Genomic DNA, 27,832 nt, shown 5'->3' on the forward strand with positions numbered 1-27,832 from the left:
ATGAACTCCAGCCTCTATCCAACCCAAGTACACATACTCAGCATGAATACCATGAACAGTCTCCACCCTACCCAGGTACACATACCATGAACTTCTCCAGTCTCTACCTTTCCCAGGTACACATACCATGAACTCCAGCCTCTATCCAACCCAGGTACACATACCATGAACTCCAGCCTCTATCCAACCCAGGTGCACATACTCACCATGAACTCCAGCCTCTATCCAACCCAGGTACACATACTCACCATGAATACCATGAACAGTCTCTACCCAACCCAGGTACACAAACTCACTATGAACTACTCCAGTCGCTACTCAACCCAGGTACACAGGTCAGCATGAACTCCTCCAGTCTCTACTCAACCCAGTTACATATACTCAGCATGAACCCCAGCCTCTACCCAACCCAGGTACACATACTCACCATGAACTTCTCCAGCCTCTACCCAACCCAAGTACACATACTCACTATGAACGCCTCCAGTTTGTACTCCATTATAACCCTGGGGTGCTGTAGACCATAAGATAGGGTCCCACACATCAGAGAACTTGAAAAAAAATTACTTTTATTTAACCCATTTTATTCAAACAATGTTATAGGAATAAGGATGGGGTGCAGAAACAAAAGACAAATGGACAGGTGATGGGGGGGGGGGTACATCGGTACAATTAACATAGTAGATTCAGGGCTACAGGACTGACTGATTACAATGGCACTGAGTCTGAACCAGGGGAACCTGGTTCAATTCCCGGTGTCGGCTCCTTGTGACCTTGGGCGAGTCACTTTATCTCCCCGTGCCTCAGCCACCAAGAAGACATAGATTGTAAGCTCTGCGGGCAGGGACTGTATCTGTAAAAATCCAGTGTGCTGCGTCCCGCGCACTATACTGTAATTGTGATGCGCTTTGAGTCCCATTGGGAGAAAAGTGCGATATGAAATAAAGTTAGTATTATTATTAATAATTCATCCAGTTATACAGTCTATTAAAAATATATACTTCATTTCAAATAATAAGATCCACTAAGTTAAATGTAACTTTACAATGTATATGTCAAAGGGAAAAACACATCATTATTTGTATGTGTGTACAGTATATATGTGTGCGTGTAATAAATATATATATATATATAGGCAATTACCACTAACGCCCGTTAAGGGTTAACGTGAGGACATAACGCTGTGTTAATTAGGACATACCTAAACGTGGCGTTACTCACATCCAGACCCTGATATAGGGCTTTTACAGGGTGTGGGTGGGTGTAACGCCACAGATAGGTAGATTTATCTAACATAGCGTTATTTTCCTCTCCTCTCTGTCTCAACAAAAGACCTCTTCCAGGGTCCAGCTTGGAGTAACACAGAGACGTACTTAACGTCCCGTTATTGGAAGATAAAGCAATGTTATGCCACAATAATGTGACATTAAGCCTGTGCTAGTGAGCTGTGTGGATACAGTGTTAACCCGGGGGGAACATAACGTGTGATCCTGTTTTGGTGAACGCTCCCTGACTTAACGGAGCTTAGTGGATCTGTCCTTATGATGTCGATGAGAAGCCCTATATATCTGGAAAGGAGGTCAGTGGGCATGAGAAATTATTCAGAAAGAGGGTAGGTCAGCGAGTGATGGTCAGCGGGTGTTGACTGCTGACCCCTCTAACAGCGAGGAGGTTACGGCCATGTAACCGCTATGTGTGTGTTGGCAGGCGGTGGTGAAAGCTTTCTCCTCATCCTGTGGACTCTACTGGCAGACTCTGGAGACAGAGGAAAAGCAGAGTCCTCCCTACAGCGAGATGTCCACAGACAGCGACACGGAGGTGAGGAGCGTCGCCCGGCGCACGCACACACACACACACCCTGGTTACCGCAGCCCCTGTGTAATCCTCAGCCCTCCCTGCAGGTGGTCTGCGCTGTGCTCTTCGACACTCTGCTTAGTGACCCCGCTGCGTTTCACCACGCTCTGCACCTCGTCCTCATTGCGGGGCTGGATGTGTGCGGCTTCAGACTTCTGTATCCACAGGCCGCCACCCTGCGCTCTTATATAGGTAAAGCTGTCTCTTGCACAGTAACTGCACTCTTACACAGGTAAAGGCAGTGACACTGCAGCGCAGGCTGCTCCCGGCACAACAGTAACTTCATATCAAATTAACATCTCCTTCTTTTTCTTTCTCTCTCTCCCCTTTCTCTCTCTCTCTCTCTCTCTCTCTCTCTCTCTCCCCTCTCTCTCTCTCTCTCTCTCGCTCTTTCCTTTCTCTCTCTCTCTCTCTCTCTTTCCTTTCTCTCTCTCTCTCTCTCTCTCTCTCTCTCTCCTTTCTCTCTGTCTTGCTCTCATTTATTTCATTCTTTCTCCCCTTTCCTCTCACTCCTATTGTCTCTCTCTCTCTCTCTCTTCCCATCTCTCTCACTCACTGTCACACTCACTCACTCTCTTACTCTCACACTCTTACTCACTCTCACACATACGCTGTCACTCACTCTCTCACTCACTCGCACACTCTCACTCTCTTACACTTACGCTGTCACTCTCACTCACTCTCTTACTCTCACTCACTCTCACACCCACTCTCACTAATTCACTCTCTAACTCTCACACTTACGCTGTCACTCTGTCACGCTCACTCTGTCACTCCCACTCACTCTCTCCCCTCTTTTCTTCCTTTCCAGACTCTCTTCCTCCATCCTACGCTGGGGATGATGTACAAACTCCCCCAGTGCTGGCTTTGGCAGTGCGGGGGTCTCGAGCAGGAGAAGTCTGGGGGGACATATCCGGTCCCAGTGACCCCCAGCTCGCACGGCTGACAGATCAGCACTCTTTACACGCCCTTTATGGGCGCAGGAGGGGGGAGCCCCTGCTACACTACTCCCGCAGCTCCGGGCGTCTCCTACGGGATCTCAGCCTGTGGTTCGGGGGCAGAATACCCAACAACGGGACCATCAACATCGGCATCCAGAACCCGCCTGCCAGGAGCACCCGGCCCAGGTAATAATACCGGAAGCATCACCCTCCCTCTTCCTTATTGTGACTGATACATGCAGAGCATCACTCCTTTCCTGTAGCACCTGAGCTAAAGTCTGCAGAGAATTGCTCCCTTTACCTGAAGGATCACATGCAGAGCATCACTTCTTTTCTGAACACAAACAGGCGGAGCATTGTAAGAGGGTCAAACTAACACCCTCTCAAAATGCAAGAATTGAAGTTAAAAGACTTTGCAAGAGCTGAGCTGCTGCTCATGGGACCTGCGGAAGAGCCTCCAGTGCTGGGGGAGGGCAGGAGCCGCCAGCGCAGGGGGAGGGGCCACCAGTGCCAGGGGAGGGCAGGAGCCGCCAGTGCAGGGAGAGGGCAGGAGCCGCCAGCGCAGGGGGAGGGGCCACCAGTGCCGGGGGAGGGCAGGAGCCGTCAGCGCAGGGGGAGGGGCCACCAGTGCCAGGGGAGGGCAGGAGCCGCAAGCGCAGGGGGAGGGGCCACCAGTGCCGGGGGAGGGCAGGAGCCGCCAGCGCAGGGAGAGGGGAGGGGCCTCCAGTGCCAGGGGAGGGCAGGAGCCGCCAGCGCAGGGGGAGGGGCCTCCAGTGCCGGGGGAGGGCAGGAGCCGCCAGCGCAGGGAGAGGGGAGGGGCCTCCAGTGCCGGAGGGCAGGAGCCGCCAGCGCAGGGAAGAGGGGAGGAGCCGCCAGCGCAGGGGGAGGGGCCACCAGTGCCGGGGGAGGGCAGGAGCCACCAGCGCAGGGGGAGGGGCCACCAGTGCCGGTGGAGGGCAGGAGCCGCCAGCGCAGGGAGAGGGGAGGGGAGGAGCAGCCAGCGCAGGGAGAGCGGAGGGGAGGAGCAGCCAGCGCAGGGAGAGCGGAGGGGAGGAGCAGCCAGCGCAGGGAGAGGGGAGGGGCCTCCAGTGCCAGGGGAGGGCAGGAGCCGCCAGCGCAGGGGGAGGGGCCACCAGTGCCGGGGAGGGCAGGAGCCGCCAGCGCAGGGAAGAGGGGAGGGGCCACCAGTGCCGGAGGGCAGGAGCCGCCAGCGCAGGGAAGAGGGGAGGAGCCGCCAGCGCAGGGAGAGGGGAGGAGCAGCCAGCGCAGGGAGAGCGGAGGAAAGGAGCAGCCAGCGCAGGGAGAGCGGAGGGGAGGAGCAGCCAGCGCAGGGAGAGGGGAGGGGCCTCCAGTGCCAGGGGAGGGCAGGAGCCGCCAGCGCAGGGGGAGGGGCCACCAGTGCCGGGGGAGGGCAGGAGCCGCCAGCGCAGGGAGAGGGGAGGGGCCTCCAGTGCCGGGGGAGGGCAGGAGCCGCCAGCGCAGGGAGAGCGGAGGGGAGGAGCAGCCAGCGCAGGGAGAGCGGAGAGGAGGAGGAGCCAGCGCAGGGAGAGCGGAGGGGAGGAGCAGCCAGCGCAGGGAGAGCGGAGGGGAGGAGCAGCCAGCGCAGGGAGAGGGGAGGGGCCTCCAGTGCCAGGGGAGGGCAGGAGCCGCCAGCGCAGGGGGAGGGGCCACCAGTGCCGGGGGAGGGCAGGAGCCGCCAGCGCAGGAAGAGGGGAGGGGCCTCCAGTGCCGGGGGAGGGCAGGAGCCGCCAGCGCAGGGAGAGCGGAGGGAAGGAGCAGCCAGCGCAGGGAGAGCGGAGAGGAGGAGGAGCCAGCGCAGGGAGAGCGGAGGGGAGGAGCAGCCAGCGCAGGGAGAGCGGAGGGGAGGAGCAGCCAGCGCAGGGAGAGCGGAGGGGAGGAGCAGCCAGCGCAGGGAGAGCGGAGAGGAGGAGGAGCCAGCGCAGGGAGAGCGGAGGGGAGGAGCAGCCAGCGCAGGGAGAGCGGAGGGGAGGAGCAGCCAGCGCAGGGAGAGCGGAGGGGAGGAGCAGCCAGCGCAGGGAGAGCGGAGGGGAGGAGCAGCCAGCGCAGGGAGATGGGAGAAGCTGTGCTATTGCCCTACTATCTGTACACATCTGTAGTCTAGGCGCGGCCAACTCCAGTCCTCAGGGGCCACCAACCGGTCAGGTTTTTAGGATATCCCTGCTTCAGCACAGGTGGTGCAGGCATTCTTACTGAGCCATTGATTGTGCCACCTGTGCCTGTTAGTGGCCCTTGTGGACTGGAGTTGGCCACTCCTGCTTTAGTCAAAAACGTATAGAGGTGTGTGTGAGTGTGTGAGTGTGTGAGTGTGTGTGTGTGTTACACCTCTGGCTTATCTCCGACCTGTGATTGGCTGCAGATCTCAGAGCCCCAGTGACACAGAGCAAGGTCTCAGCTCCCTGCAAGAGACAGAGCTGTACCGCCCCCCTGCACTGCTCACAGCCACCACTAAGGGTAAGGTAACGCCTGTGCGGGGGAGAGAGATCAGCGGGAAGAGGAGAGAGCTCTGCAGGGACGGAGAGTCAGCGGGGAGAGAGCTCTGCAGGGAGGGAGAGTCAGCGGGAAGGGGAGAGAGCTCTACAGGGAGGGAGAGTCAGCGGGGAGGGGAGAGAGCTCTACAGGGAGGGAGAGTCAGCGGGAAGAGGAGAGTCAGCGGGAAGAGGAGAGTCAGCGGGAAGAGGAGAGTCAGCGGGAAGAGGAGAGTCAGCGGGAACAGGAGACTGCTCTTCAGGGAGGGAGTGTCAGCGGGAAGTGGAGAGGGCTCTGCAGGGACAGAGTGTCAGCGGGAAGTGGAGAGAGCTCTGCAGGGAGGGAGAGTCAGCGAGGAGGGGAGAGAGCTCTGCAGGGAGGGAGAGTCAGCGGGAAGTGGAGAGGGTTCTGCAGGGACGGAGAGTCAGCGGGGAGGGGAGAGGGGTCAGCGGGGAGGGGAGAGAGCTCTGCAGGGAGGGAGAGTCAGCGGGGAGGGGAGAGAGCTCTGCAGGGAGGGAGAGTCAGCGGGAGGGGAGAGAGCTCTGCAGGGAGAGAGAGTCAGCGGGGAGGGGCGAGAGCTCTGCAGGGAGGGAGAGTCAGCGGGAACAGGAGAGGGCTCTGCAGGGACGGAGAGTCAGCGGGGAGGGGAGACTGCTCTGCAGGGAGGGAGTGTCAGCGGGAAGTGGAGGGGGTTCTGCAGGGACGGAGAGTCAGCGGGGAAGGGAGAGGGCTCTGCAGGGAGGGAGAGTCAGCGGGGAGGGGAGAGAGCTCTGCAGGGACGGAGAGTCAGCGGGGAGGGGAGAGAGCTCTGCAGGGAGGGAGAGTCAGCGAGAACAGGAGAGGGCTCTGCAGGGACGGAGAGTCAGCGGGGAGGGGAGACTGCTCTGCAGGGAGGGAGAGTCAGCGGGTAGAGGAGACTGCTCTGCAGGGAGGGAGTGTCAGCGGGAAGTGGAGGGGGTTCTGCAGGGACGGAGAGTCAGCGGGGAAGGGAGAGGGCTCTGCAGGGAGGGAGAGTCAGCGGGGAGGGGAGAGAGCTCTGCAGGGACGGAGAGTCAGCGGGGAGGGGAGAGAGCTCTGCAAGGAGGGAGTGTCAGCGGGAAGTGGAGAGGGCTCTGCAGGGAGGGAGAGTCAGCGGGAAGAGGAGACTGCTCTGCAAGGAGGGAGAGTCAGCGGGGAGGGGAGAGAGCTCTGCAGGGAGGGAGAGTCAGTGGGGAGGGGAGAGAGCTCTGCAGGGAGGGAGTGTCAGCGGGGAGGGGAGAGAGCTCTGCAGGGAGGGAGAGTCAGCGGGGAGGGGAGAGAGCTCTGCAAGGAGGGAGAGTCAGCGGGGAGGGGAGAGAGCTCTGCAGGGAGGGAGAGTCAGCGGGAACAGGAGAGAGCTCTGCAGGGACGGAGAGTCAGTGGGGAGGGGAGAGAGCTCTGCAGGGAGGGAGAGTCAGTGGGGAGGGGAGGGAGCTCTGCAGGGAGAGAGAGTCAGCGGGGAGGGGAGAGGGCTCTGCAGGGACGGAGAGTCAGCGGGGAGGGGAGAGAGCTCTGCAGGGAGGGAGAGTCAGCGGGGAGGGGAGAGAGCTCTGCAGGGAGAGAGAGTCAGCGGGGAGGGGAGAGAGCTCTGCAGGGAGGGAGAGTCAGCGGGGAGAGGAGAGAGCTCTGCAGGGAGGGAGAGTCAGCGGGGAGAGGAGACTGCTCTGCAGGGAGGGAGAGTCAGCGGGGAGAGGAGACTGCTCTGCAGGGAGGGAGATAGACTCAGCGAGCAGAGTAGTGTGTTTCTCAGGGGAGGTATGGAATGGGGGAGCTGCAGGGAAGGGCGGCAGAGACAGTGTATTGCCGTAGGATAGAAAGGAAGAGCATTGCCAGAGGTTTTGTGGTGGATCAGTAATGAAGCATTAGGACAGGGGTGGCCAACTCTAGTCCTCAAAAGCCACACGCAGGTCAGGGTTTAAGAATATCCCTGCTTCAGCACAGGTGGCTCAATCAATGGCTCAGTCCCATTACAGGAATAGCAGAGAGGGCCGAGCTGTGAGGATGATGAGACGAGGGCCGAGCTGTGAGGATGATGAGACGAGGGCCGAGCTGTGAGGATGATGAGACGAGGGCCGAGCTGTGAGGATGATGAGACGAGGGCCGAGCTGTGTGTGCGATGTGAGGATGATGAGACGAGGGCCGAGCTGTGTGTGCGATGTGAGGATGATGAGACGAGGGCCGAGCTGTGTGTGCGATGTGAGGATGATGAGACGAGGGCCGAGCTGTGTGTGCGATGTGAGGATGATGAGACGAGGGCCGAGCTGTGTGTGCGATGTGAGGATGATGAGGTCAATGTGGAAAGAAAACATTTGCCACACACACATATTCCCCTGTCTCTATCCTTCCGCCTCCCCAGGGGATGTGTTTCTGCTGGTGTCTCCCGTGGTACCTCCACGTGCTTACGGAGATGTGATCGACGCCTGCTGCCGCCGTGGATTTGCCATGCAAGGCGTCCGGCGCCTCCGTTTATCTGCTAAGCGCGCAGCCATGCTGAGCATGTCACCAGGCCAGGTACCGAGCCTTGCAGTGACCCTAACACAGGTGTATGTAAGGACACAGTGTACAGACACATTGCACTGGTGTTCTCACATATACGAAATTCGCTGTACAAACACATCTTACACAGTTTTCACTAGTTTAAGTTAATTAAAAAAGAGTATTGTGCTTGATATTATTTTTGATAGGTTAATTATGGGGTCAGTAGCTCCTATGAGCAAAGTGTACTAATGGCAGTGACATGGTTAAGGGATCAGTCCCTCCTAGGAGCAAAGTGTACTAATGGCAGTGACATGGTTAAGGGATCAGTCCCTCCTAGGAGCAAAGTGTACTAATGGCAGTGACATGGTTAAGGGGTCACATCTGGGTGATTGACGTATTTCCTCCCCAAAATATTACACCTATAAGTATTTTTAAATATTTTTCTTTAAGTTATTAATATAAACATGATGAATTGAGACGTGGGAGGGGAGGGTGATTCCCTCTGTCTTCCCTCTTCCGTCTGATGTCACTCTGTGCTCAACAAGAGTTTGCACAGGACAAGCCCCCCCCCCTCCCCCCTCTCTCTCTTTATCGGTATTGGTTCTCTGATAAGGACAGGGTGGGATAAGAGGAAAGAAAACACTTGGTTGACAATCGCCCGTCTGTTCCAAGACCCCTAAGAAAAGTAAATGTGTAATTATTTTACAAAGAAGTCAGCTCGATGCTTTTAGCACGTTAGAGTTGTTTACACCTGTCTATTAGATTGGTACGTATGGCTACCATTTGATTAGCTGCATATGATTGCACCGTTTAATATTGGGTCTCTAAAAATCGGTGAAACTGTAAATTTGGGAATAAGGAAACATGGAACTTTATATCAGCCATGAACACCTTTCTTCAGCCGTAGATCTTGGCAAAGATACACAGATATAGTGTATATAATGTATATAGTGACAGATATACGTCACTACACACATACAGAGACATTGTTCTGCTCTCCCAGATCAGGGATTCAAGGCCTTGTTACAGCTGGTTGTCCGCCAAGGAGGCCTCTTGACTCTTACATGAGATGTTGACATTATGTTCCAGGTGTCCACCTTCTGCCCCAGCAAGCCTCCCGGCCAGCCAGAGGACCTCTCGTGTGCACAGCTCTCCGAGCTGCGCCAGCACTGCTTGCTGGTCATCTTCAGGAAGGAGAACGCCGGCCACCACACCCCAGGCCTCACCCGAGGTAACACCAGCAAGAGGGAACCCACGTGTTAACGATAAGGGGTCCCGGTCACAACACATGCGTTCAACTCCAACCTCAAAACCACTCAAGCTCCAAGCCGTGATCTTGGGAGGAAGACTTTGGGTCATATTCACTAAACGGTGCTATTCCTTAAGACACCTTTCCTGGGGCCAGAAGTCCATTCAAGTAAAATGGGCCACTAGGGGTCTTCCTATTACCAGAAGGTGGTTTTATTGACTAGCACGGCTTAGTAGACATGTGCCTAAGTTCACGTAGTAGATTTGGTTTGTCTCACTGATGTCCCCACTCTCCCCCAGGGCTGATGAATGAACTGGCCGAGCGGGGTCACCTGGGAGTCATCAGGAGCAGCTTGTCCCACCCCGATGGACTGGACCCTACGCTGTGCTTCCACGTAGCACCTCATACCGACAGCCTCCTCCAGGGACTGGGTAACAAACAACGCTCCTCGTGTACATTTCCCTTCATTTCCAGAGCTGCCAGAGTTCACCATTAAGTAATCGCTCTTTCATGGGCCTGTTAGAGGCTGAGCTGTGTATCAGCCATAGGGCGGTGGCTGGAAACCTAAGCTGCCCGTGGTGTCGCAAGCTGTGAGCTTACATATTAACACCAGCATAGTGCAGGTTAAAGGGTAAGGGACAACACGAGCGTCCAGCAACGGGTCGCCTGCCACAACCGTAGGCCCTTATTTAGTACGAAACACAGGCGATGTGGATACCAGAACTCCAAACTGGGAATAGAACAGGGGGGGTGCACTGGGGGAAATAACAAGAATTAATAAATAGCAACGCCGGCTCCAGGTGGAGATAGCGTGTCAGCAAGTCCCCACGTTGCGTCCCCACGTTGCGTGCACTCACATAACCCTATGTAGCATAAATGTGACGAGGCTTGTAACTGTAAATGTCTAAATGCTAGAACAGCACAACCCCGCTAGAAATAAAGAAATGCCAGATAGTATGTAGTTATTAAAAAAAACTATTTATTGATAGATCATTTTTAAAATAGGAGGGGTAAAAATAAAAATCCCCATTGGTGGTGAACAGTGTAGAGCCAACAGTATCAAGTGACAATGGAGTCACTGAAAAATAGGTTGTTGTAATCGGGGTAAACCGGAGACCGACCAGTGTGAGCCTCCTAAAAGGAGAGGACTCCCTAATAGAGACATTCCTTTCAAGACCACGCTACAATATCATAATAAATAAAGGCTCTCCTTTCCCGTGGTGGGAACGGTGGTGGTGAGCCAGAGCAAGATAGCCAGTGGTAGGAACGGTTATTGAGGGAACCACATAGTGACCAGGCTCCTTGTATCTGGTACCAGGATGGTACTGGTTCATATGAACCAAGGTGAGAAACCGTGGCGGGAACGGTTCCGAAGAGCCTCAACTTACCATTAGTATGCAATGATGCCACTTCCCCGTGCTAGAGAAGATGGTGTCATATAGAAGACACGGCACTCCTGATCGCTGATCGTGAACTTGTGCCCGGTGCACATGCTTAAGGGTCAACATGTAGAGGAGAATTCACAGGTACTTTTGGGTCTTGAAGTGAAGGATTTGGGGATTTATTGCAAAATAGTCAACGTTTCGGTCCTATCTAGGACCTTTGTCAAGACAACCGTGCCTGTGAATTCTTCTCTCATTATCTTCTGCCCTGGTCTCCCCGCTGCTGGATGAGGCCTCCCCAATGATCTCCCAGGTCCTGCGGTGACAACTTCTCTTCTCCACGTCTCTCCAACACATTTCCTAACATCATAATCCCACCTTCCTTTTTTGTCGTCGTCTTGGTCTTTTGATATCTGTCTGAATCCAGTTGAGTACCATCCCCATCCAACGATGGTCATTTCTTCTTGCGATATGTCTGGCCCACTGCCATTTCTTCACCCTTGTGATGATGTCGCAGACTTTCGCTATTTATAGAGAAGCGACGGAGTTAACCCCTTCATTGTTAGACCACTGTTTGTTTACAAAAGGGAACATTTGAATAACAACGCCATTGTCTTTCTTAAACAAATGTGACCAGACTATTTTTTACTTACTTTAAGGGATCTCTCCTCACTCTTGGAGCGATCACTTGATGCCATCAGACCCGCGGGTATGGGAAATGGAGAGGGGGCCCCACTTCTGATGGGATCTGACTTGGCGGTCAGCCCGATTTTGGCCCGGAAAAAATGAGCATTTGCCCATGCGTACAGTACCTGGTACATCATAAGGGTCACTGTGACGTGCCAGGTTATGTCAATAGGGTATTAATAAGGTTAATGGTGTGTGCCAACTCCATGCTATCATACGCCCCCTAACATCCACACCCCCAAACATTAATAGATCCAACTGGGCGGCTGGACCATACTCCACCCTGATGTATACTCAACGAGCTGCCACTTTACCTTTTGTTCAACATTGCCCCTTATTCCCTCGAGTGTAAGCTCCCCGGATCAGGGCTCTCATTACCTTCTGTATCTGTTTGCGCTGGTGTGATCCTATTGGTATGTAACTGTTTATGTAATATGCATCACTCTGTACCCCCCATTGTACCGCGCAACATGGTGGCGCTTTACGAATAAATGATAATAGGAATACTAATGTGGAAGCAAAGTGAGGAACTTGCCCCCCTTACTTTCCCTAGTTGTGGGTAAGAAGGAGGTATGTGGGCAGTTCTCAGGTGACACCTCTCTCTGTGTCCGGCAGGTGGCAGTCTGCATGCCGTGCCGGACCCTGGCTCCATTACCCTGGACATGTTATCCAAGCGACCCTTCAACTCTGACCCGGAAGTGGAACAAGTCGTGATCCTCACCATGAGTGGGAGGCACGCCTTGCGGCGGGCCGGGCACTTCCTACGCCAAATCCTGTGCGGGCCCCTGAAAACACAGGACCCAAGCTCAGGTAGGGACTCATCCTCCACACACAGGGGACGGCACAGATGTACAAAGGAGGCAAAGGTGCAAGCCACCATTTCCTGGGGAACACAAAAGGGAGGCCAGACACACACTGGGGTCGGTGTATCTATGCGCACTAGGGGGATGACAGGCGCACTATGGGGGTGATGTATCAAGAACAGGCGCACTATGGGGGTGATGTATTAAGAACAGGCGCACTATGGGGGTGATGTATCAAGAACAGGCGCACTATGGGGGTGATGTATCAAGAACAGGCGCACTATGGGGGTGATGTATCAAGAACAGGCGCACTATGGGGGTGATGTATTAAGAACAGGCGCACTATGGGGTGATGTATTAAGAACAGGCGCACTATGGGGGTGATGTATTAAGAACAGGCGCACTCTGGGGGTGATGTATTAAGAACAGGCGCACTATGGGGTGATGTATTAAGAACAGGCGCACTCTGGGGGTGATGTATTAAGAACAGGCGCACTATGGGGTGATGTATTAAGAACAGGCGCACTATGGGGGTGATGTATCAAGAACAGGCGCACTATGGGGGTGATGTATCAAGAACAGGCGCACTATGGGGGTGATGTATCAAGAACAGGCGCAATATGGGGGTGATGTATCAAGAACAGGCGCAATATGAGGGTGATGCAGCAATAACAGGCGCAATATGGGGGTGATGCAACAAGAATATGCGCAATATGGGGGTGATGCAGCAAGAATATGCGCATTATGGGGGTGATGCAGCAAGAATATGCGCATTATGGGGGTGATGCATCAAAGAAGATTTTTTAGATTGCAACTGACAGCATTCTTACTGGTATCAGGGAGACGATGTTCTGTGATGTGGGTTTTATGATACATATTGTAACCAGTATATCCATTATTGATGCTTTGCACAAGCCTGTGTTGTGGCACTTCACAAATCTTCCACTGGGTGGCAGCAAACACCCCGTCTTAAAGCAGCAGCAATAACATCTATTACAGGTGCGAGCGAATGCACTGTGTGCATCTGTGTATACAGCACCGTGTGCATCTGTGTATACAGCACCGTGTGCATCTGTGTATACAGCACCGTGTGCATCTGTGTATACAGCACCGTGTGCATCTGTGTATACAGCACCGTGTGCATCTGTGTATACAGCACCGTGTGCATCTGTGTATAGAGCACCGTGTGCATCTGTGTATACAGCACCGTGTGCATCTGTGTATACAGCACCGTGTGCATCTGTGTATACAGCACCGTGTGCATCTGTGTATACAGCACCGTGTGCATCTGTGTATACAGCACCGTGTGCATCTGTGTATACAGCACCGTGTGCATCTGTGTATACAGCACCGTGTGCATCTGTGTATACAGCACCGTGTGCATCTGTGTATACAGCACCGTGTGCATCTGTGTATACAGCACCGTGTGCATCTGTGTATAGAGCACCGTGTGCATCTGTGTATACAGCACCGTGTGCATCTGTGTATACAGCACCGTGTGCATCTGTGTATACAGCACCGTGTGCATCTGTGTATACAGCACCGTGTGCATCTGTGTATACAGCACCGTGTGCATCTGTGTATACAGCACCGTGTGCATCTGTGTATACAGCACCGTGTGCATCTGTGTATACAGCACCGTGTGCATCTGTGTATACAGCACCGTGTGCATCTGTGTATACAGCACCGTGTGCATCTGTGTATACAGCACCGTGTGCATCTGTGTATACAGCACCGTGTGCATCTGTGTATACAGCACCGTGTGCATCTGTGTATACAGCACCGTGTGCATCTGTGTATACAGCACCGTGTGCATCTGTGTATAGAGCACCGTGTGCATCTGTGTATACAGCACCGTGTGCATCTGTGTATACAGCACCGTGTGCATCTGTGTATACAGCACCGTGTGCATCTGTGTATACAGCACCGTGTGCATCTGTGTATACAGCACCGTGTGCATCTGTGTATACAGCACCGTGTGCATCTGTGTATACAGCACCATACACTGGGTATATTACACAAGGAATTATAATGCAAAAGAGGAACGCGTGCATTGAATATAAAAGTGAACCTAGGGAGATGGTAGGACATCTACAGCGCCTGTCTTGGGGCTTTGCAATTGTTTGTTCTTCATGCAGCCACCTCCGAGGTGGAATCCCGGCCGCATGGGTTTATCGCCACGGTCTGCACGTTAGACCTTCCAAGGGAGAGGGGTAGCAGGAAATGTTTTTATTTTGTAACTGATATGCAGATTCTGGTAGGGCAACGGTGCTCAACTCCCGTCCCCAAGGCCCCCCACCCCCCCAACAGGTCAGGTTTTCAGGATATCCCAGCTTCAGCACAGGTGGCTCAATCAGTCCCTGCTTCCATACAGGTGGCTCAATCAAAGACTGAGCCTCTGATTGGGCTGAAGCTGGGACTGAGTGAGCCGCCTGTGCTGAAGCCGGGACTGATTGAGCCGCCTGTGCTGAAGCTGGGACTGACTGAACTACCTGTGCTGAAGCTGGGACTGATTGAGCCACCTGTGCTGAAGCTGGGACTGATTGAGCCACCTGTGCTGAAGCTGGGACTGATTGAGCCACCTGTGCTGAAGCTGGGACTGATTGAGCCGCCTGTGCTGAAGCTGGGACTGATTGAGCCACTCCGGAGACCCCCTGCTTCAATCGTATTCTAGGTGCCTGTTTTTTGGGGGGGGTTTTTTATGTACCAATCATCAAGGTTTGAGCCCTTAAACCTGTCCCTGTTATTGGTTCATGTTGGTCCCAGGAGGAAAATGAAATGAAGCACACCGGGCTAGGGGACGGATTATCTGCAGGCCTTAATAAAAGAGTTTAGTCAAAAAAATAAGCAGCGCGTTGCTAAAAAAAAATAAAGACCCGGGCAAATAAGTCATGAAAAAGTATGTAAAGATATATTCAAGACACAGTACAAAAATAAACACGATTTAGAGGAAACATCTGACGCGTTTCACAGCTAAACTGGCGCGTTCTTTAGGAGTAACTCCATCCAGACGTGAACCTTTATAGAGCCACTCTTCCTTGTACGTGATCCCCTAAACATCACAGTTTATTTACCATATTTAAAACGAAATATTAAAACTGATATACAGGCAGTTCTCGGTTATCCGCCGGAATCTGTCCCGCAAACCGCCGTCGGATAACGGATCATCGGTTTGCGGATCCAATGTTAATCCGCGGCGGTGAGCGTCGGATTATCCGTTCCGACGTCGGATAATGCGTTCAGCGGAATGCGTTGTCTGGCGTCGGATAATCCGTTCAATGGCTACCGGAGCGTCGTACGGCGAGAACCAGCTGTATAGCTAAACACAAAGTAGATCTATGTAAGAGTGTCAGATAATGGCCGTGATAATAACCCACATACATTATGAACAGTATTTACGGTCCCATTCTTTATTGAAACCTAATGGGGCCCTACTATGAGGTTTGAAAGTCCAGTAAGTGTCTCTTTTTGCCAGAATATTACCCTTATTTCTTCCCCTTGCCCCGCTCGGATGACAGGAAAGCCAGTGCTTTTAGCCTGAGTTGTCTGGGGACAGAATTATAGCACAGTGTCACGTGTCACGTTGTCACATGATCCATGTTTCCTTTCTCATTAAACGTACATGCTCGAATATGCATTTTTTTTTAATTGTCTAGTGGTCTCTCCGACATGTTTGTTACAAGTACATTGCAAAACATAAATTGCACACTGCGCCAATCAATCAATGTCAAGAATTGTTGTGTACATTTTTATTCAAGGCTGGAGCTCTGTTATTCCCTTCAGCCCCGAACGCTCATTTCCCGGCAATATACTCCCAGTAATGCCCCTAAAATTCACGCTCAGCGTTCTGCTTCTCCACTTAAATGTAACTTGTCTCCTCCTGTCGTATCTCATTGCCCTCCCCTCTATTTCTTCTCTCCTCTCTCCCGCTCTCTCTGGTGGGGCGGAAGGCTGCACCTCCTCCTCAAGATGGGGGTTTCCAGTCTGCCTCCTCACTCTAAGACTGGCTGGGGTCCCTATCACAGCCCTCAGACGACTCCCAGGCACCCCCGGACGTGGGAACTTCCCAACCTGTGCTGCTGTTCCCTTTCCCGCGGTGTTGGAGCAGCAGTGGGGGTTGGCTCATGCCGCAGTGACTCAGCCACAGGGGATGCATGACTGCGGAGGGAACACTCGGGGCCTTGGTCTGTGAGTGTCACTCGGCCTGCTGCCCTGTCCTTTCTCGACTTGCTGAGTGACGACGGGTGGATCAGTGGACCCTATGGAAAATGTAGCCTATATTATAATAATCCCCTCAGGCAAGGATATTATGGCCAAAGATTCTTCAGCCAGTGCATTGTTGGCCAGTAGTGTACAATTCTATGTGGATTATTACTTAATAATAGGCTAAAAACAAAGTGAATAATGAAATCCTGTTCTCTGATTGGTTAAAATTCTGGGCATTAATCACCCCCACAAATTAATAGGAACCTGTCCAGAATAGTAACCAATCAGAGAGCAGGGTTTCATTATCCATGTTGCTTTGCCTCAGTATAAGGCTGGGAAGCGGGGATGTGTAGAGAGATCAGGGTGGGGTCCGCGGGCCGTCTCTGGCGCGCAAAATGGGGGTTTCCCGGGCCATTGATGCAGCACAGGAGGGATCAGTGGGACATTTACGGAGCCAATGGGGGAGTCCTGCTGTCTGTCCTACGTTACATGTTGCCTGAGTCAGGTTTCCTAAACACAGAGTGGATCAGTCCTCCAAACCGATAAACAAAATGAGGTCAATATACTCAATATGATGAAGAGAAGAACTTGTTAGATTCATTCCATTATTTTGTATGCACATGAAAAAATATTGAAACCAACGCACATCGTCCCCTTTCATATGATAAAAACATCATCTATATATCTTTTAAAAACAAGCACGCACTATGTTCCCATAATACTATAGCTTCCTATCCCCAAACACACGGGACAGCTCCCACCACCCCATACAAAGTTAGGCGTAGGACAGCGCATAGCGGGTGCCCATACCAGTCCCACTTGTTTGGAGAGAGAAACGTCCATCAAATAGGAAATAATTATGTGTCAATACTGAAAAAGAAAAGCTAAGTACTGTATCTAAAAAAAAATGTTCAACCGCCTGTAACCCTAAATGGTGATCAATAAGTGTGTAGAAAGGTAGAGACATGGGCCTTAATGGTGGTTTAACCAGCATTCTATGGACTTTAGGTAATATAAAATAGGGGTAGCCGGAAAAACTCTAATAAATATACTTCAATTCCGAATTTGAAGGAACATTGGGTAACAGCCCTTCCTCTTAAACGGGGAAAAGTTGTGTTTGAAATTGAGCTGCCGGATCCATCTTTAATATGTCTGTACCACAGAGCTGGCGCACGGCCTCCCTAAAGTCGTCTTATTCAAGATGACAGCCCTCCTTGTCCGCCTTTTTTAATTTAAAATTCCTCATTGGAGGTTAACTCCGTTATGACCAGTTGTTCCTGTTTATTGAACTTTCTCAGAAAAGGCCTACTTTTGGTGATTCTACCTTTAACCAAATCTTCCCACTCATCTGTAAGCAGTTTCTGTAGCATATTAAGGCAACTCCTTACTAGACATTGGCAGGGTTGCCACCTTCTATTGAAGGCCAACCTGGAGACTTTTTGGAAAACATTTTTTTTTACATTTATTTATCTTATTAATATATTGATTTCTCATACTATCTCCCGGCATCACCTCCCCCTGCAAGGTCCTGTCAGCATGGCTCCGTGACATCAAATGGGGCGTGTTGCCGTGACAATGTGACATCATGGCGTCAAGTTGCCATAACAACGGGGGTGCCTTACGGTGCCGACGCTTCACGGGATGCGCCATTTGCCATCGCTCGGCCATGTTGACGGGAGATGCCGCTGCCGCCGCCACCCGGAGATTTTCCAGGTAAACCCGTAGCCCAGAGATATTTGACCGAAACCCGTAGTCTCCGGATCAAACTCGGAGTGGTGGCAGCCCTGGACATGGGTAGAAATAAGATGTAGGAACAAGTAGAAAAAAGGCAGTGCACTGCCTAGAAAAACAGGAGGAGGCTCACGGAAGCAAAAAAAGGCATTTATTTCATTAAAAGATCAGACACAAGCCCCCCCCATGGCTACAGCAGGTATCCACCTACGCGTTTCGGGCTCTATGCCCTTTCTCAAGGTGAGAAAGCCTCCTCCTGTTTTTCTAGGCAGCGCACTGCCTTTTTTCTACCTGTTCCTGCTCCTTACCTTGGTGGACTGCACGCTGTGGAATACTTCCCTGGATCCTGGAATTCAAGGATTGAGTTATATTTGTGGGTTGCCATACCCTTAATTCTCAGTGTATGGGACAGTGGTTGTACTATTATTTATTGGTGCCTGTGGCATTCAGTACTAGTCCCCTAAACCCTATTAGGGTATCTTTATTGTACACTACAGCTTATTGGGAGTTGTCCTAGGCTATTGCAGACACTTAAATGTTCAAAGGAGTCGTTTATTTTGATGCACTGGCGTTCTACACATCTTGAAATAAGATGTAGGCTTTAGTCCTGAAGGCACATGGATCATACCTCCATGTAGGTCAGAATGGCACCATTTTGTTAACCATCTTTCATTAAGGTCTAGTTCTAGCACAAGTAACCTAAAGAAGTATCCGGAAAAACATTCAACGAAAGAGTGATCATCTGTCCACTTGCTGACTGCTCACCCAGGAGAACTAAAAGAGCCGGGCCAGTTGTACGATGGTCTTCAGTTCTCCGGAAAGTAATATATTATTGGGTTGGTGTTCTGCACGTCTTATGTAAGGGATAGTTAGCAGAGACATACTGTGCATGTTACAGGAGAGATGTTCTGCAGGTCTTATGTAAGGATAGTTAGCAGAGACATACTGTGCATGTTACAGGAGAGATGTTCTGCAGGTCTTATGTAAGGGATAGTTAGCAGAGACATACTGTGCATGTTACAGGAGAGATGTTCTGCAGGTCTTATGTAAGGGATAGTTAGCAGAGACATACTGTACATGTTACAGGAGAGATGCTCTGCACGTCTTATGTAAGGGATAGTTAGCAGAGACATACTGTGCATGTTACAGGAGAGATGTTCTGCAGGTCTTATGTAAGGATAGTTAGCAGAGACATATTGTGCATGTTACAGGAGAGATGTTCTGCAGGTCTTATGTAAGGGTTAGTTAGCAGAGACATACTGTGCATGTTACAGGAGAAATGTTCTGCAGGTCTTATGTAAGGGATAGTTAGCAGAGACATACTGTGCATGTTACAGGAGAGATGTTCTGCAGGTCTTATGTAAGGGATAGTTAGCAGAGACATACTGTGCATGTTACAGGAGAGATGTTCTGCGCGTCTTATGTAAGGGATAGTTAGCAGAGACATACTGTGCATGTTACAGGAGAGATGTTCTGCAGGTCTTATGTAAGGATAGTTATCAGAGACATACTGTGCATGTTACAGGAGAGATGTTCTGCAGGTCTTATGTAAGGATAGTTACTGTAGCAGAGACATACTGTGCATGTTACAGGAGAGATGTTCTGCAGGTCTTATGTAAGGGATAGTTAGCAGAGACATACTGTGCATGTTACAGGAGAGATGTTCTGCAGGTCTTATGTAAGGGATAGTTAGCAGAGACATACTGTGCATGTTACAGGAGAGATGTTCTGCAGGTCTTATGTAAGGGATAGTTAGCAGAGACATACTGTGCATGTTACAGGAGAGATGTTCTGCAGGTCTTATGTAAGGGATAGTTAGCAGAGACATACTGTGCATGTTACAGGAGAGATGTTCTGCAGGTCTTATGTAAGGATAGTTAGCAGAGACATACAGTGCATGTTACAGGAGAGATGCTCTGCAGGTCTTATGTAAGGGATAGTTAGCAGAGACATACTGTGCATGTTACAGGAGAGATGTTCTGCAGGTCTTATGTAAGACATAGTTAGCAGAGACATACTGTGCATGTTACAGGAGAGATGTTCTGCAGGTCTTATGTAAGACATAGTTAGCAGAGACATACTCTGCATGTTACAGGAGAGATGTTCTGCAGGTCTTATGTAAGGGATAGTTAGCAGAGACATACTGTGCATGTTACAGGAGAGATGTTCTGCAGGTCTTATGTAAGGATAGTTAGCAGAGACATACTGTGCATGTTACAGGAGAGATGTTCTGCAGGTCTTATGTAAGGGATAGTTAGCAGAGACATACTGTGCATGTTACAGGAGAGATGTTCTGCAGGTCTTATGTAAGGGATAGTTAGCAGAGACATACTGTGCATGTTACAGGAGAGCTGTTCTGCAGGTCTTATGTAAGGGATAGTTAGCAGAGACATACTGTGCATATTACAGGAGAGATGTTCTGCAGGTCTTATGTAAGGATAGTTAGCAGAGACATACTGTGCATATTACAGGAGAGATGCTCTGCAGGTCCCTGGAAAGAAGGAGGTTAGTAAAGCTGTGTTCTTCAAGTTTTTAGAAGAGTTGGTGGAGCAATGCTCTGCTCTAGGGTAGGGGAGCTCAACTCCAATCCTAAAGCCACCCCCCCCCCCCCCACCGGTCAGGTTTTCAGGATATCCCTGCTTCAGCACAGGTAGCTCAATCCATCTCTGCTTCAGCACAGCTGGCTCAATCAGAAGCTCAGTCTTTGACCTTGAGGGCTTGACCTTGGGGTATTGAGGACTGGAGTTGAGCACCCCTGCCCTAGGGCATGAAGTTGTTCCAGAGTTAGGTCTCAAGTGAAGGTTGGGGGCGAGGGGGGGGGGTCTGATTTGCACAGACCTTACAATAACAGGCATGTCTTTCCCACTGGAGAGCCGTACAATATAGTGCAGACCTACACATCTGTATATAATGACGCTCGGCCCTTTGGAGGCTCCCCTGACATTAGAGCTGTTATAATGCAGCAGCTGTGGGGGATGCCCCAGATACTTACTTACAGACTCAAGATGTCCTTTGCTGCATCCCTAGTGACTCTCAGACCTTAATATCAAACTCCCCCCTCACCCCCATCTCTGTGATTCCTGTCACCCAGAGGCAGAGTTCGATGTTCATCAGGAGGCTCCTCTCCTGGGTCTCACAGTCTACATTCTGTATATCAGTTGTCTTAGTTTCAATATCGGGATCCCTTACTAACACCTTTTCTCTCTCTCACCCTCTTTCTTTCTCTCTCTCTCCCTCTCTCTTTCTCTCTCTCCCTCTCTCTTTCTCTCTCGCCCTCTCTCTTTCTCTCTCTCCCTCTCTCTTTCTCTCTCTCCCTCTCTCTCCCTCTCTCTTTCTCTCCCTCTCTCTTTCTCTCTCTCCCTCTCTCTTTCTCTCTCTCCCTCTCTCTTTCTCTCTCTCCCTCTCTCTTTCTCTCTCTCCCTCTCTTTCTTTTTTTCAGTTTATTTTAGTCTTCCTGCTACAATACACGGGACTGTTCCTCCAAAGTCCGCTTGCTAATTCAGAAACACTTTATTCTGAATGTTTTCTTGTCCGATAATAACTTTGTGTTTAATATATCAAGAAAGTTCTAATTATCAATAGTAAAAAATAAAAAAATACAAGAGAAGCTGTCCCAAGTAATGGATCTTGGTATATAAACCTGTCTGACTCCTGGTTACGCTTAGTTATGACATCACTATATTGATTCTCTGAGTTTATCCTCCAGCGGTTACCAACCTTTGTTACACTGTGCTCCCCCCACTACAAAATATTAGTCCCATGAACCCATAATTAATCAATCTTCTGGCCGACTCATCAGAATATCACTAACGGACAGTGTGACCGATCCCAGGAAGGATCGTTTCCTGAGCTCGTAGGGGGAGTCTCCCGCTTAAAGCTGCAGACCAAGCAATATCCTGTTTGTTTTTTAAAACAACTCTGAATTACATTTTTAATGTAGTATAATGTAACAAGCCTTTTTTGTTTCTATAGCAACCATTTACAATGTCACATCCCCATCCTCTTCTGAGACAGGGTCTGGCACACCCATTTTTGAGCCGCGCCCTCTCTCTATCAGTGCACCAATTGTTTCTAGTGACTGCCTGGTCACATGATCTTCCCCACAGAACTTTGCATCTTTGGTCCTCTTCTGCTGCACTGACAGCCATTTAGTAAACCCCCGAGCTGAATCTTCGCCGATCTATCACAGGAGAACAGATCGATCGGCAGCTTAGCTAATTCCTTATCATTGCGTAGATTGTATTGATGCACGTATTAAAGGGGGAAAAAACGTCAGCTTGGACTGCTGCTTTAATAAGGGCCCAAACTGCGCCTCAGTGTGTGCAGGTAGCATAGGGGGTATACAGTAGCTGTCACTCTGCGGAGCTTCCAAAGTCACGTCCCAAAACACCTTGCTGCTGTGGATGCAAAGCATTGTGGGGAGTGACTTTGGAAGCTCCTGATGTGACCGCTGTACCCCCCACACTTGATGTGAAAGCTATACCCCCCTGTGTCGGGCTGCACGCGTGCCTGCCAGTTTTACAGCGTGTGCAGCCGTGATGCCCGGTCTGCGGTGAGCTGCAGGGGGAAAGATGGGGGGCGTGGCGGGGGGCGCTGCCATGACATCACCCGGCAGGTTCGCCCTCATTGGCTGAATCGCCGGGGGGCGTGGCCACCGCGCTCGTTGCCAGTACTTTTGACTGTCTTCAGGAAAAACTGGCCGCGCGGCGGATATGGGAGCTAGTGGCCCCATCGAGGGGCGGTTCTTGTCCCTGCAGCGACCGCCATTGTGCGCGCTGCAGCAGGTACCATGAACCTAGCCTAAGGTGCAGTTTGGGGCCTTACTAAGTGCGCAGTCCCTACACGGGCTCAGGAACCCGCTGTATACTGCCTGGGATCCCCCATTACAGATTATTGGGGGGGGACCCCTTGGAGACACCTCACACACCTTGTTAAGAATCACTGGTGTATGTCAAGGTCAAGATGGTGGTAACTATAATGAAGCAGTAGAAGGGGTGTAGGGACCCGGACACTCTGACCCATTGGAGCTAGCAAGTGTCCACACCTGATCATATATTTATTTCGAGTGTATCTGGATTACAGACGGCAACAAATGTTCCTCCTCTTTCTTCCCAATTACAGTGGAGGCTTCGAGAGTCTGTGTATTTGCCCTGGGCTTCCTCACCTCACACTCCTTAATGGGCAGAGAGAGCCTGGGGCCTCACTGGGGGCTCTTTCAATCCAAGAGGTCACACCAATTTTTGGTCAAATCTCCCATCTCAAAGTTTTCCTCTAACGATGGCAGGCAATAATTATCGGGTAGCAAATGGACCAGAAGAATGACCCGCCCAGTGTCTTCACTCTGTTGCCATGGCAATATACAGTATGTTGCCAAGCAACCTTAAACCTTCTGTCTTCCCAACAGGATCCGGGTGCCAGGCCTTTGAAATCCTGGGCCTAAAGTGGCTTCCCAGCCTGAGCCGACTGCTAGCCAAAGAGATTACACCGTACGAGGTGGGGGACCGGCCCTGGCAGGGGAGCGTGGAGCAGCTGACATCCAGCCCGGCCCTGCTGTGCGCACTGCGTCGCACCCATGCCTTCACTGCCCTGGCACATGCCATCAGAGCCATGGTGCCCGCTGCAGGCAGGGGACAACCCCAGCTCATCATGTCTGCCTCTCCCGAAATCGCCTTCCGGCAGGCGGCCCTGATCTTCACAGACAGGGACCTGATTTCCGGTAAGCGGGCTCCCGCATGTCACACTAGTGCGCTCTCAGCTCATATTACAGCATGGGCAGTAAGGCACGTTAGGTGGTTGGTTCCTTTCATCTTCGATATAATAACTCTTTTTATTGAACATTTCCAAATATATACTACTGACTGATCCTATAACCGCTCCTACAACTCCTCCCCTAACTGCTCCTATAACTCCTCCCCTAACTGCTCATATAACTCCTCCCCTAGCTGCTCCTATAACTCCTCCCCTAACTGCCCCTATAACTCCTCCCCTAACTGCCCCTATAACTCCTCCCCTAACTGCCCCTATAACTCCTCCCCTAACTGCCCCTATAACTCCTCCCCGAACTGCCCCTATAACTCCTCCCCTAACTGCTCCTATAACTGCCCCTTGAACTCCTCCCCTAACTGACCTATAACTCCTCCCCTAACTGACCTATAACTGCTCCTACAACCTCCCTATGACTCCTCCCCTAACTGCTCCTATAACCGCTCCCTATAACTCCTCCCCTAACCGCTCCCTATAACTCCTCCCCTAACTGCTCCTATAACTCCTCCCCTAACTGCTCCTATAACTCCTCCCCTAACTGCTCCTATAACTCCTCCTGGATCCCAAATTGACTCCAAGCCGGGCACAGCTGGGGCAGAGAACATTCATATACGGACGCTGAGGGATGCAACATGAAACTGGCAACCTTTGTGTCAAGATAACATCATACTACCCCTTTGTGACCCTCAATACATACCCTCGTCACTCTTACATGGTACTGCCCGTTTATTTAGGAACGATGAATATGTGCCTTGACGAGCTAGCAATCTAATATTGGTATCCAATAGCAAGATTAAAGAACTTGACCAAAGTCACATTCACACCAAATTCATTTTTTGCCCTCAAGCCAGGATCACCCACTTCATAGGCCAGTGCCTAACCCACAAGTGCATGTACCCTCTATACTCACATATAATGCACCGCAGTTCAGTTAGGCGTTTTGTAAAGTTTTCTAAGCCACTCTAGGAATTACCAGTGCGAGAACAATGCAGGAGTTAGGTTACCAGTTGGGTGACGGGGGGGTTTATGACAGCTGGTTCCACGTTTCAAGCCCCGACCCTGCAAATAAAATCCTTCTTTTATTTTGTCCTTTAGATCCTGAAAGCCGCTCAGGGCTGAAATACCTCCCCCCACCTGCAACTAGCTGCAGGGCCGCAGGTGAGTATGGGGGGGGGAGTGTAAAGAATGTAACAAACCAGCGACGCATTGCAATAAAATATATCCCTGTCATCGTACTTAACGTGTAGGTTATTGGCGGATGACGCGACGTTGCGTTACAATAAGGTGACGATAAGTCCAGGCTAAGGAGAGGTAGAATGGCCGTTGTTCTGAATACATTTAGCTTTTTGGATACGCGTTAACCTCACGGAAAATAACAGCCGTGGCTGTATTAGGTAACGTCACGTTGTGAGCCCGGATTTAACAGAGCTTAGTGGATTTAGCCCTAAGCATGTCACTGCCGCTACTTCCCTTTGGTCCTAGAAGACGTTATGGGAGACGAAATGGGAGACTTTATGAAGTGACCGTATTAGAATTAATATTGCTCTGGTTTGCTTTATGCCTGAGAAACAGGAGGAGGTGTAGAAACCCTGGGACTATGGAGCTCCACATCATATGATCTTGTGCACATCACTGGTCGCCGGTGGGGGGGAGGGGAACCTGAGATAACTGTCCGGGGCTTGGGGAATGCGGAGTGCTCCCTGGCTGATACCGGAATTTGGCCCAACTTCCGTGATCGACCGCCAGGTTGGCCCTTTTTCGCCGCCCCCAGCTGGGCCTTCCTGCACCGCCCAACTGGGCCTCCCATCCCTTAGGTATCAGTTAACTCCCCCTTGCCTGCTCAACAATACCTCCCCCACCCACTCAATACTCAACAATACCTCGGCACCCAACCCGCTAACCCCCACTGGCTCAACAATACGGGGGCCCAGGTAAGCACAATGTCTTGGGCCTCGTAGAGGCTGTCGGCGGGCCTGATGTACATTATGGTCCTTATTCTGTTTACGGTGGATCCTTCTTCCACGTGCTATTCTACTGTATGTCTTAATCAGCAGAAAGAGAGGGGGTGATGCCACTTTATAGATCATTGGTGAGACCTCTACCTAGAGTGCTGTGTTCATTTCTGGAGACCAAGTCTCCGGGGGAAGATTGTGCAAAAAAAGAGCTACTAAAATGGTGTAAACGTTACAGCATAAGTCTTATCAGGAAAGACTGCAGGACATTAATATATACAGCTTAGAGGAGAGAGGGGAGATATGATTAGGAACTTTTACATGTATAAAAGGTTCAATAGAAAATCACGCTGGATTCATTTCCTACCCCATTTCTAAATAGAAAATCACCCTGGCGTGATAAAGTCACACAGATCCCCTCTCAGCTGCACTCCATTGTCAAAACTAGTGTGTGATGTTATTGAGACGGGATATAAATATCCCTACACATGACTGGGATGTGGTGTGAAGCCCTCAGGTAATGTCACATGATTGAGCAAAGCAATATTACTCTATCTGAACCAAGAAAAATAATAACATTTTAATATAATCATCAAGAACGACGATAGTGATATATATATATATATATATATTTTTATTTTTTTAAACCATTGTATGTCCCTGTGTTCCCTGTGTCTAGGGGCAATCTGATTGGTCCGTCGGTCCGTGGGCCGCCGCCCTCCCACGGCTCTCATTGGCTCACCCCCCCCCCTGTGTCCCACCCCCCAACGGCTCTCATTGGCCGGTGTACCTCGCCCCCCCCGTGTGTCCGGCCCTCCACGGCTACACCGCGTGCCCCTCTGAGCGCAGTGCAGCCGCAGATTCTCCTCCGCACCGAGCGCCCCTGCAACCCTCCCAGCCGCACCTCACACCCGGCCCGCCATCTGCCGCTGAAACCCACCAGCCACACCGGGGCCACAACCTCCATCCGCAACCCCGCCGGATCAGTCCCTCACACCCGCATTACCACCCCCCCCTCGAACCGCACCATCAGCCCCTCTCACCGCCGCCTCACATACACCGCCACCGGCCCCTCACACCACCACTCCAAGCAGTCGCATTTCCGCCCGCATACACTTCCGGCCGTCGCCTCTCTCCCTGCCGCACACTCTAGGCCGTCGCCTCTCTCCCGCTGCCCCTAGCACGCACGCCCACCCGCTCCTGCCTTCCCTCCCCCCCCCCGCTCCTGCCTTCCCTCCCCCCCCCCGCTCCTGCCTTTCACCCCCCCCCCGCTCCTGCCTTTCACCCCCCCCGCTTCTGCCTTTCACCCCCCCGCTCCTGCCTATCACCCCCCTCCCGCTCCAGCCTTTCACCCCCCCCGCTCCAGCCTTTCACCCCCCCCCGCTCCTGCCTTTCACCCCCCCCCGCTCCTGCCTTTCACCCCCCCCGCTCCTGCGTTTCACCCCCCCCGCTTCTGCCTTTCACCCCCCTGCTTCTGCCTTTCACCCCCCCCCCCCCCCGCTCCTGCCTTTCACCCCCCTCCCGCTCCAGCCTTTCACCCCCCCGCTCCAGCCTTTCACCCCCCCCCCCCGCTCCTGCCTTTCACCCCCCCCGCTCCTGCCTTTCACCCCCCCCCGCTCCTGCCTTTCACCCCCCCCCGCTCCTGCCTTTCACCCCTCCCGCTCCTGCCTTTCACCCCCCCGCTCCTGCCTTTCACCCCCCCCCGCTCCTGCCTTTCACCCCCCCCCGCTCCTGCCTTTCACCCCCCCCGCTCCTGCCTTTCACCCCCCCGCTCCTGCCTTTCACCCCCCCGCTCCTGCCTTTCACCCTGCTCCTGCCTTTCACACCCCCTCTTGCCTTTCACACCCCCCTCTTTCCTTTCACCCCCCTTCCTGCCTTTCACCCCCCCTCTTGCCTTTCACCCCCCCTCCTGCCTTTCACCCCCCCTCCTGCCTTTCACCCCCCCCCCGCTCCTGCCTTTCACCCACACCCCGCTCTTGCCTTCTCCCCCCCCCCCGCTCTTGCCTTCTCCCCCCCCGCTCTTGCCTTTCCCCCCCCGCTCTTGCCTTCCCCCCCGCTCTTGCCTTTCCCCCCCCACTCTTGCCTTTCCCCCCCCTGCTCTTGCCTTTCCCCCCCCCGCTCTTGCCTTTCACCCCCCCCGCTCTTGCCTTTCACCACCCCCCTCCCACCCTTGCCTTCACCCCCCCACTCTTGCCTTCACCCCCCCCCACTCTTGCCTTCACCCCCCCCCACTCTTGCCTTCACCCCCCCACTCTTGCCTTCACCCCCCCACTCTTGCCTT

The 27,832-nt window shown here is 52.0% G+C and overlaps 1 protein-coding gene across 1 annotated transcript in view; it reads left to right on the top strand.

The window, feature by feature from the left end:
• DNAAF8 (dynein axonemal assembly factor 8) overlaps window positions 1–27,832 on the top strand; it is a 60,678-nt gene that overhangs the window by 15,618 nt on the left and 17,228 nt on the right. Inside the window, exons 13-22 of the mRNA XM_075565099.1 lie at window positions 1,708–1,818; window positions 1,902–2,046; window positions 2,666–2,981; window positions 5,173–5,267; window positions 7,657–7,811; window positions 8,868–9,009; window positions 9,327–9,458; window positions 11,712–11,906; window positions 23,241–23,552; window positions 24,695–24,757. Of these exons, the coding sequence (XP_075421214.1) occupies window positions 1,708–1,818; window positions 1,902–2,046; window positions 2,666–2,981; window positions 5,173–5,267; window positions 7,657–7,811; window positions 8,868–9,009; window positions 9,327–9,458; window positions 11,712–11,906; window positions 23,241–23,552; window positions 24,695–24,757 (1,666 nt within the window). The remainder of the gene's footprint in view (window positions 1–1,707; window positions 1,819–1,901; window positions 2,047–2,665; window positions 2,982–5,172; window positions 5,268–7,656; window positions 7,812–8,867; window positions 9,010–9,326; window positions 9,459–11,711; window positions 11,907–23,240; window positions 23,553–24,694; window positions 24,758–27,832) is intronic.

The sequence above is a fragment of the Ascaphus truei genome, chromosome 11 (assembly GCF_040206685.1).
Source record: "Ascaphus truei isolate aAscTru1 chromosome 11, aAscTru1.hap1, whole genome shotgun sequence".
NCBI lineage: Eukaryota > Metazoa > Chordata > Amphibia > Anura > Ascaphidae > Ascaphus > Ascaphus truei.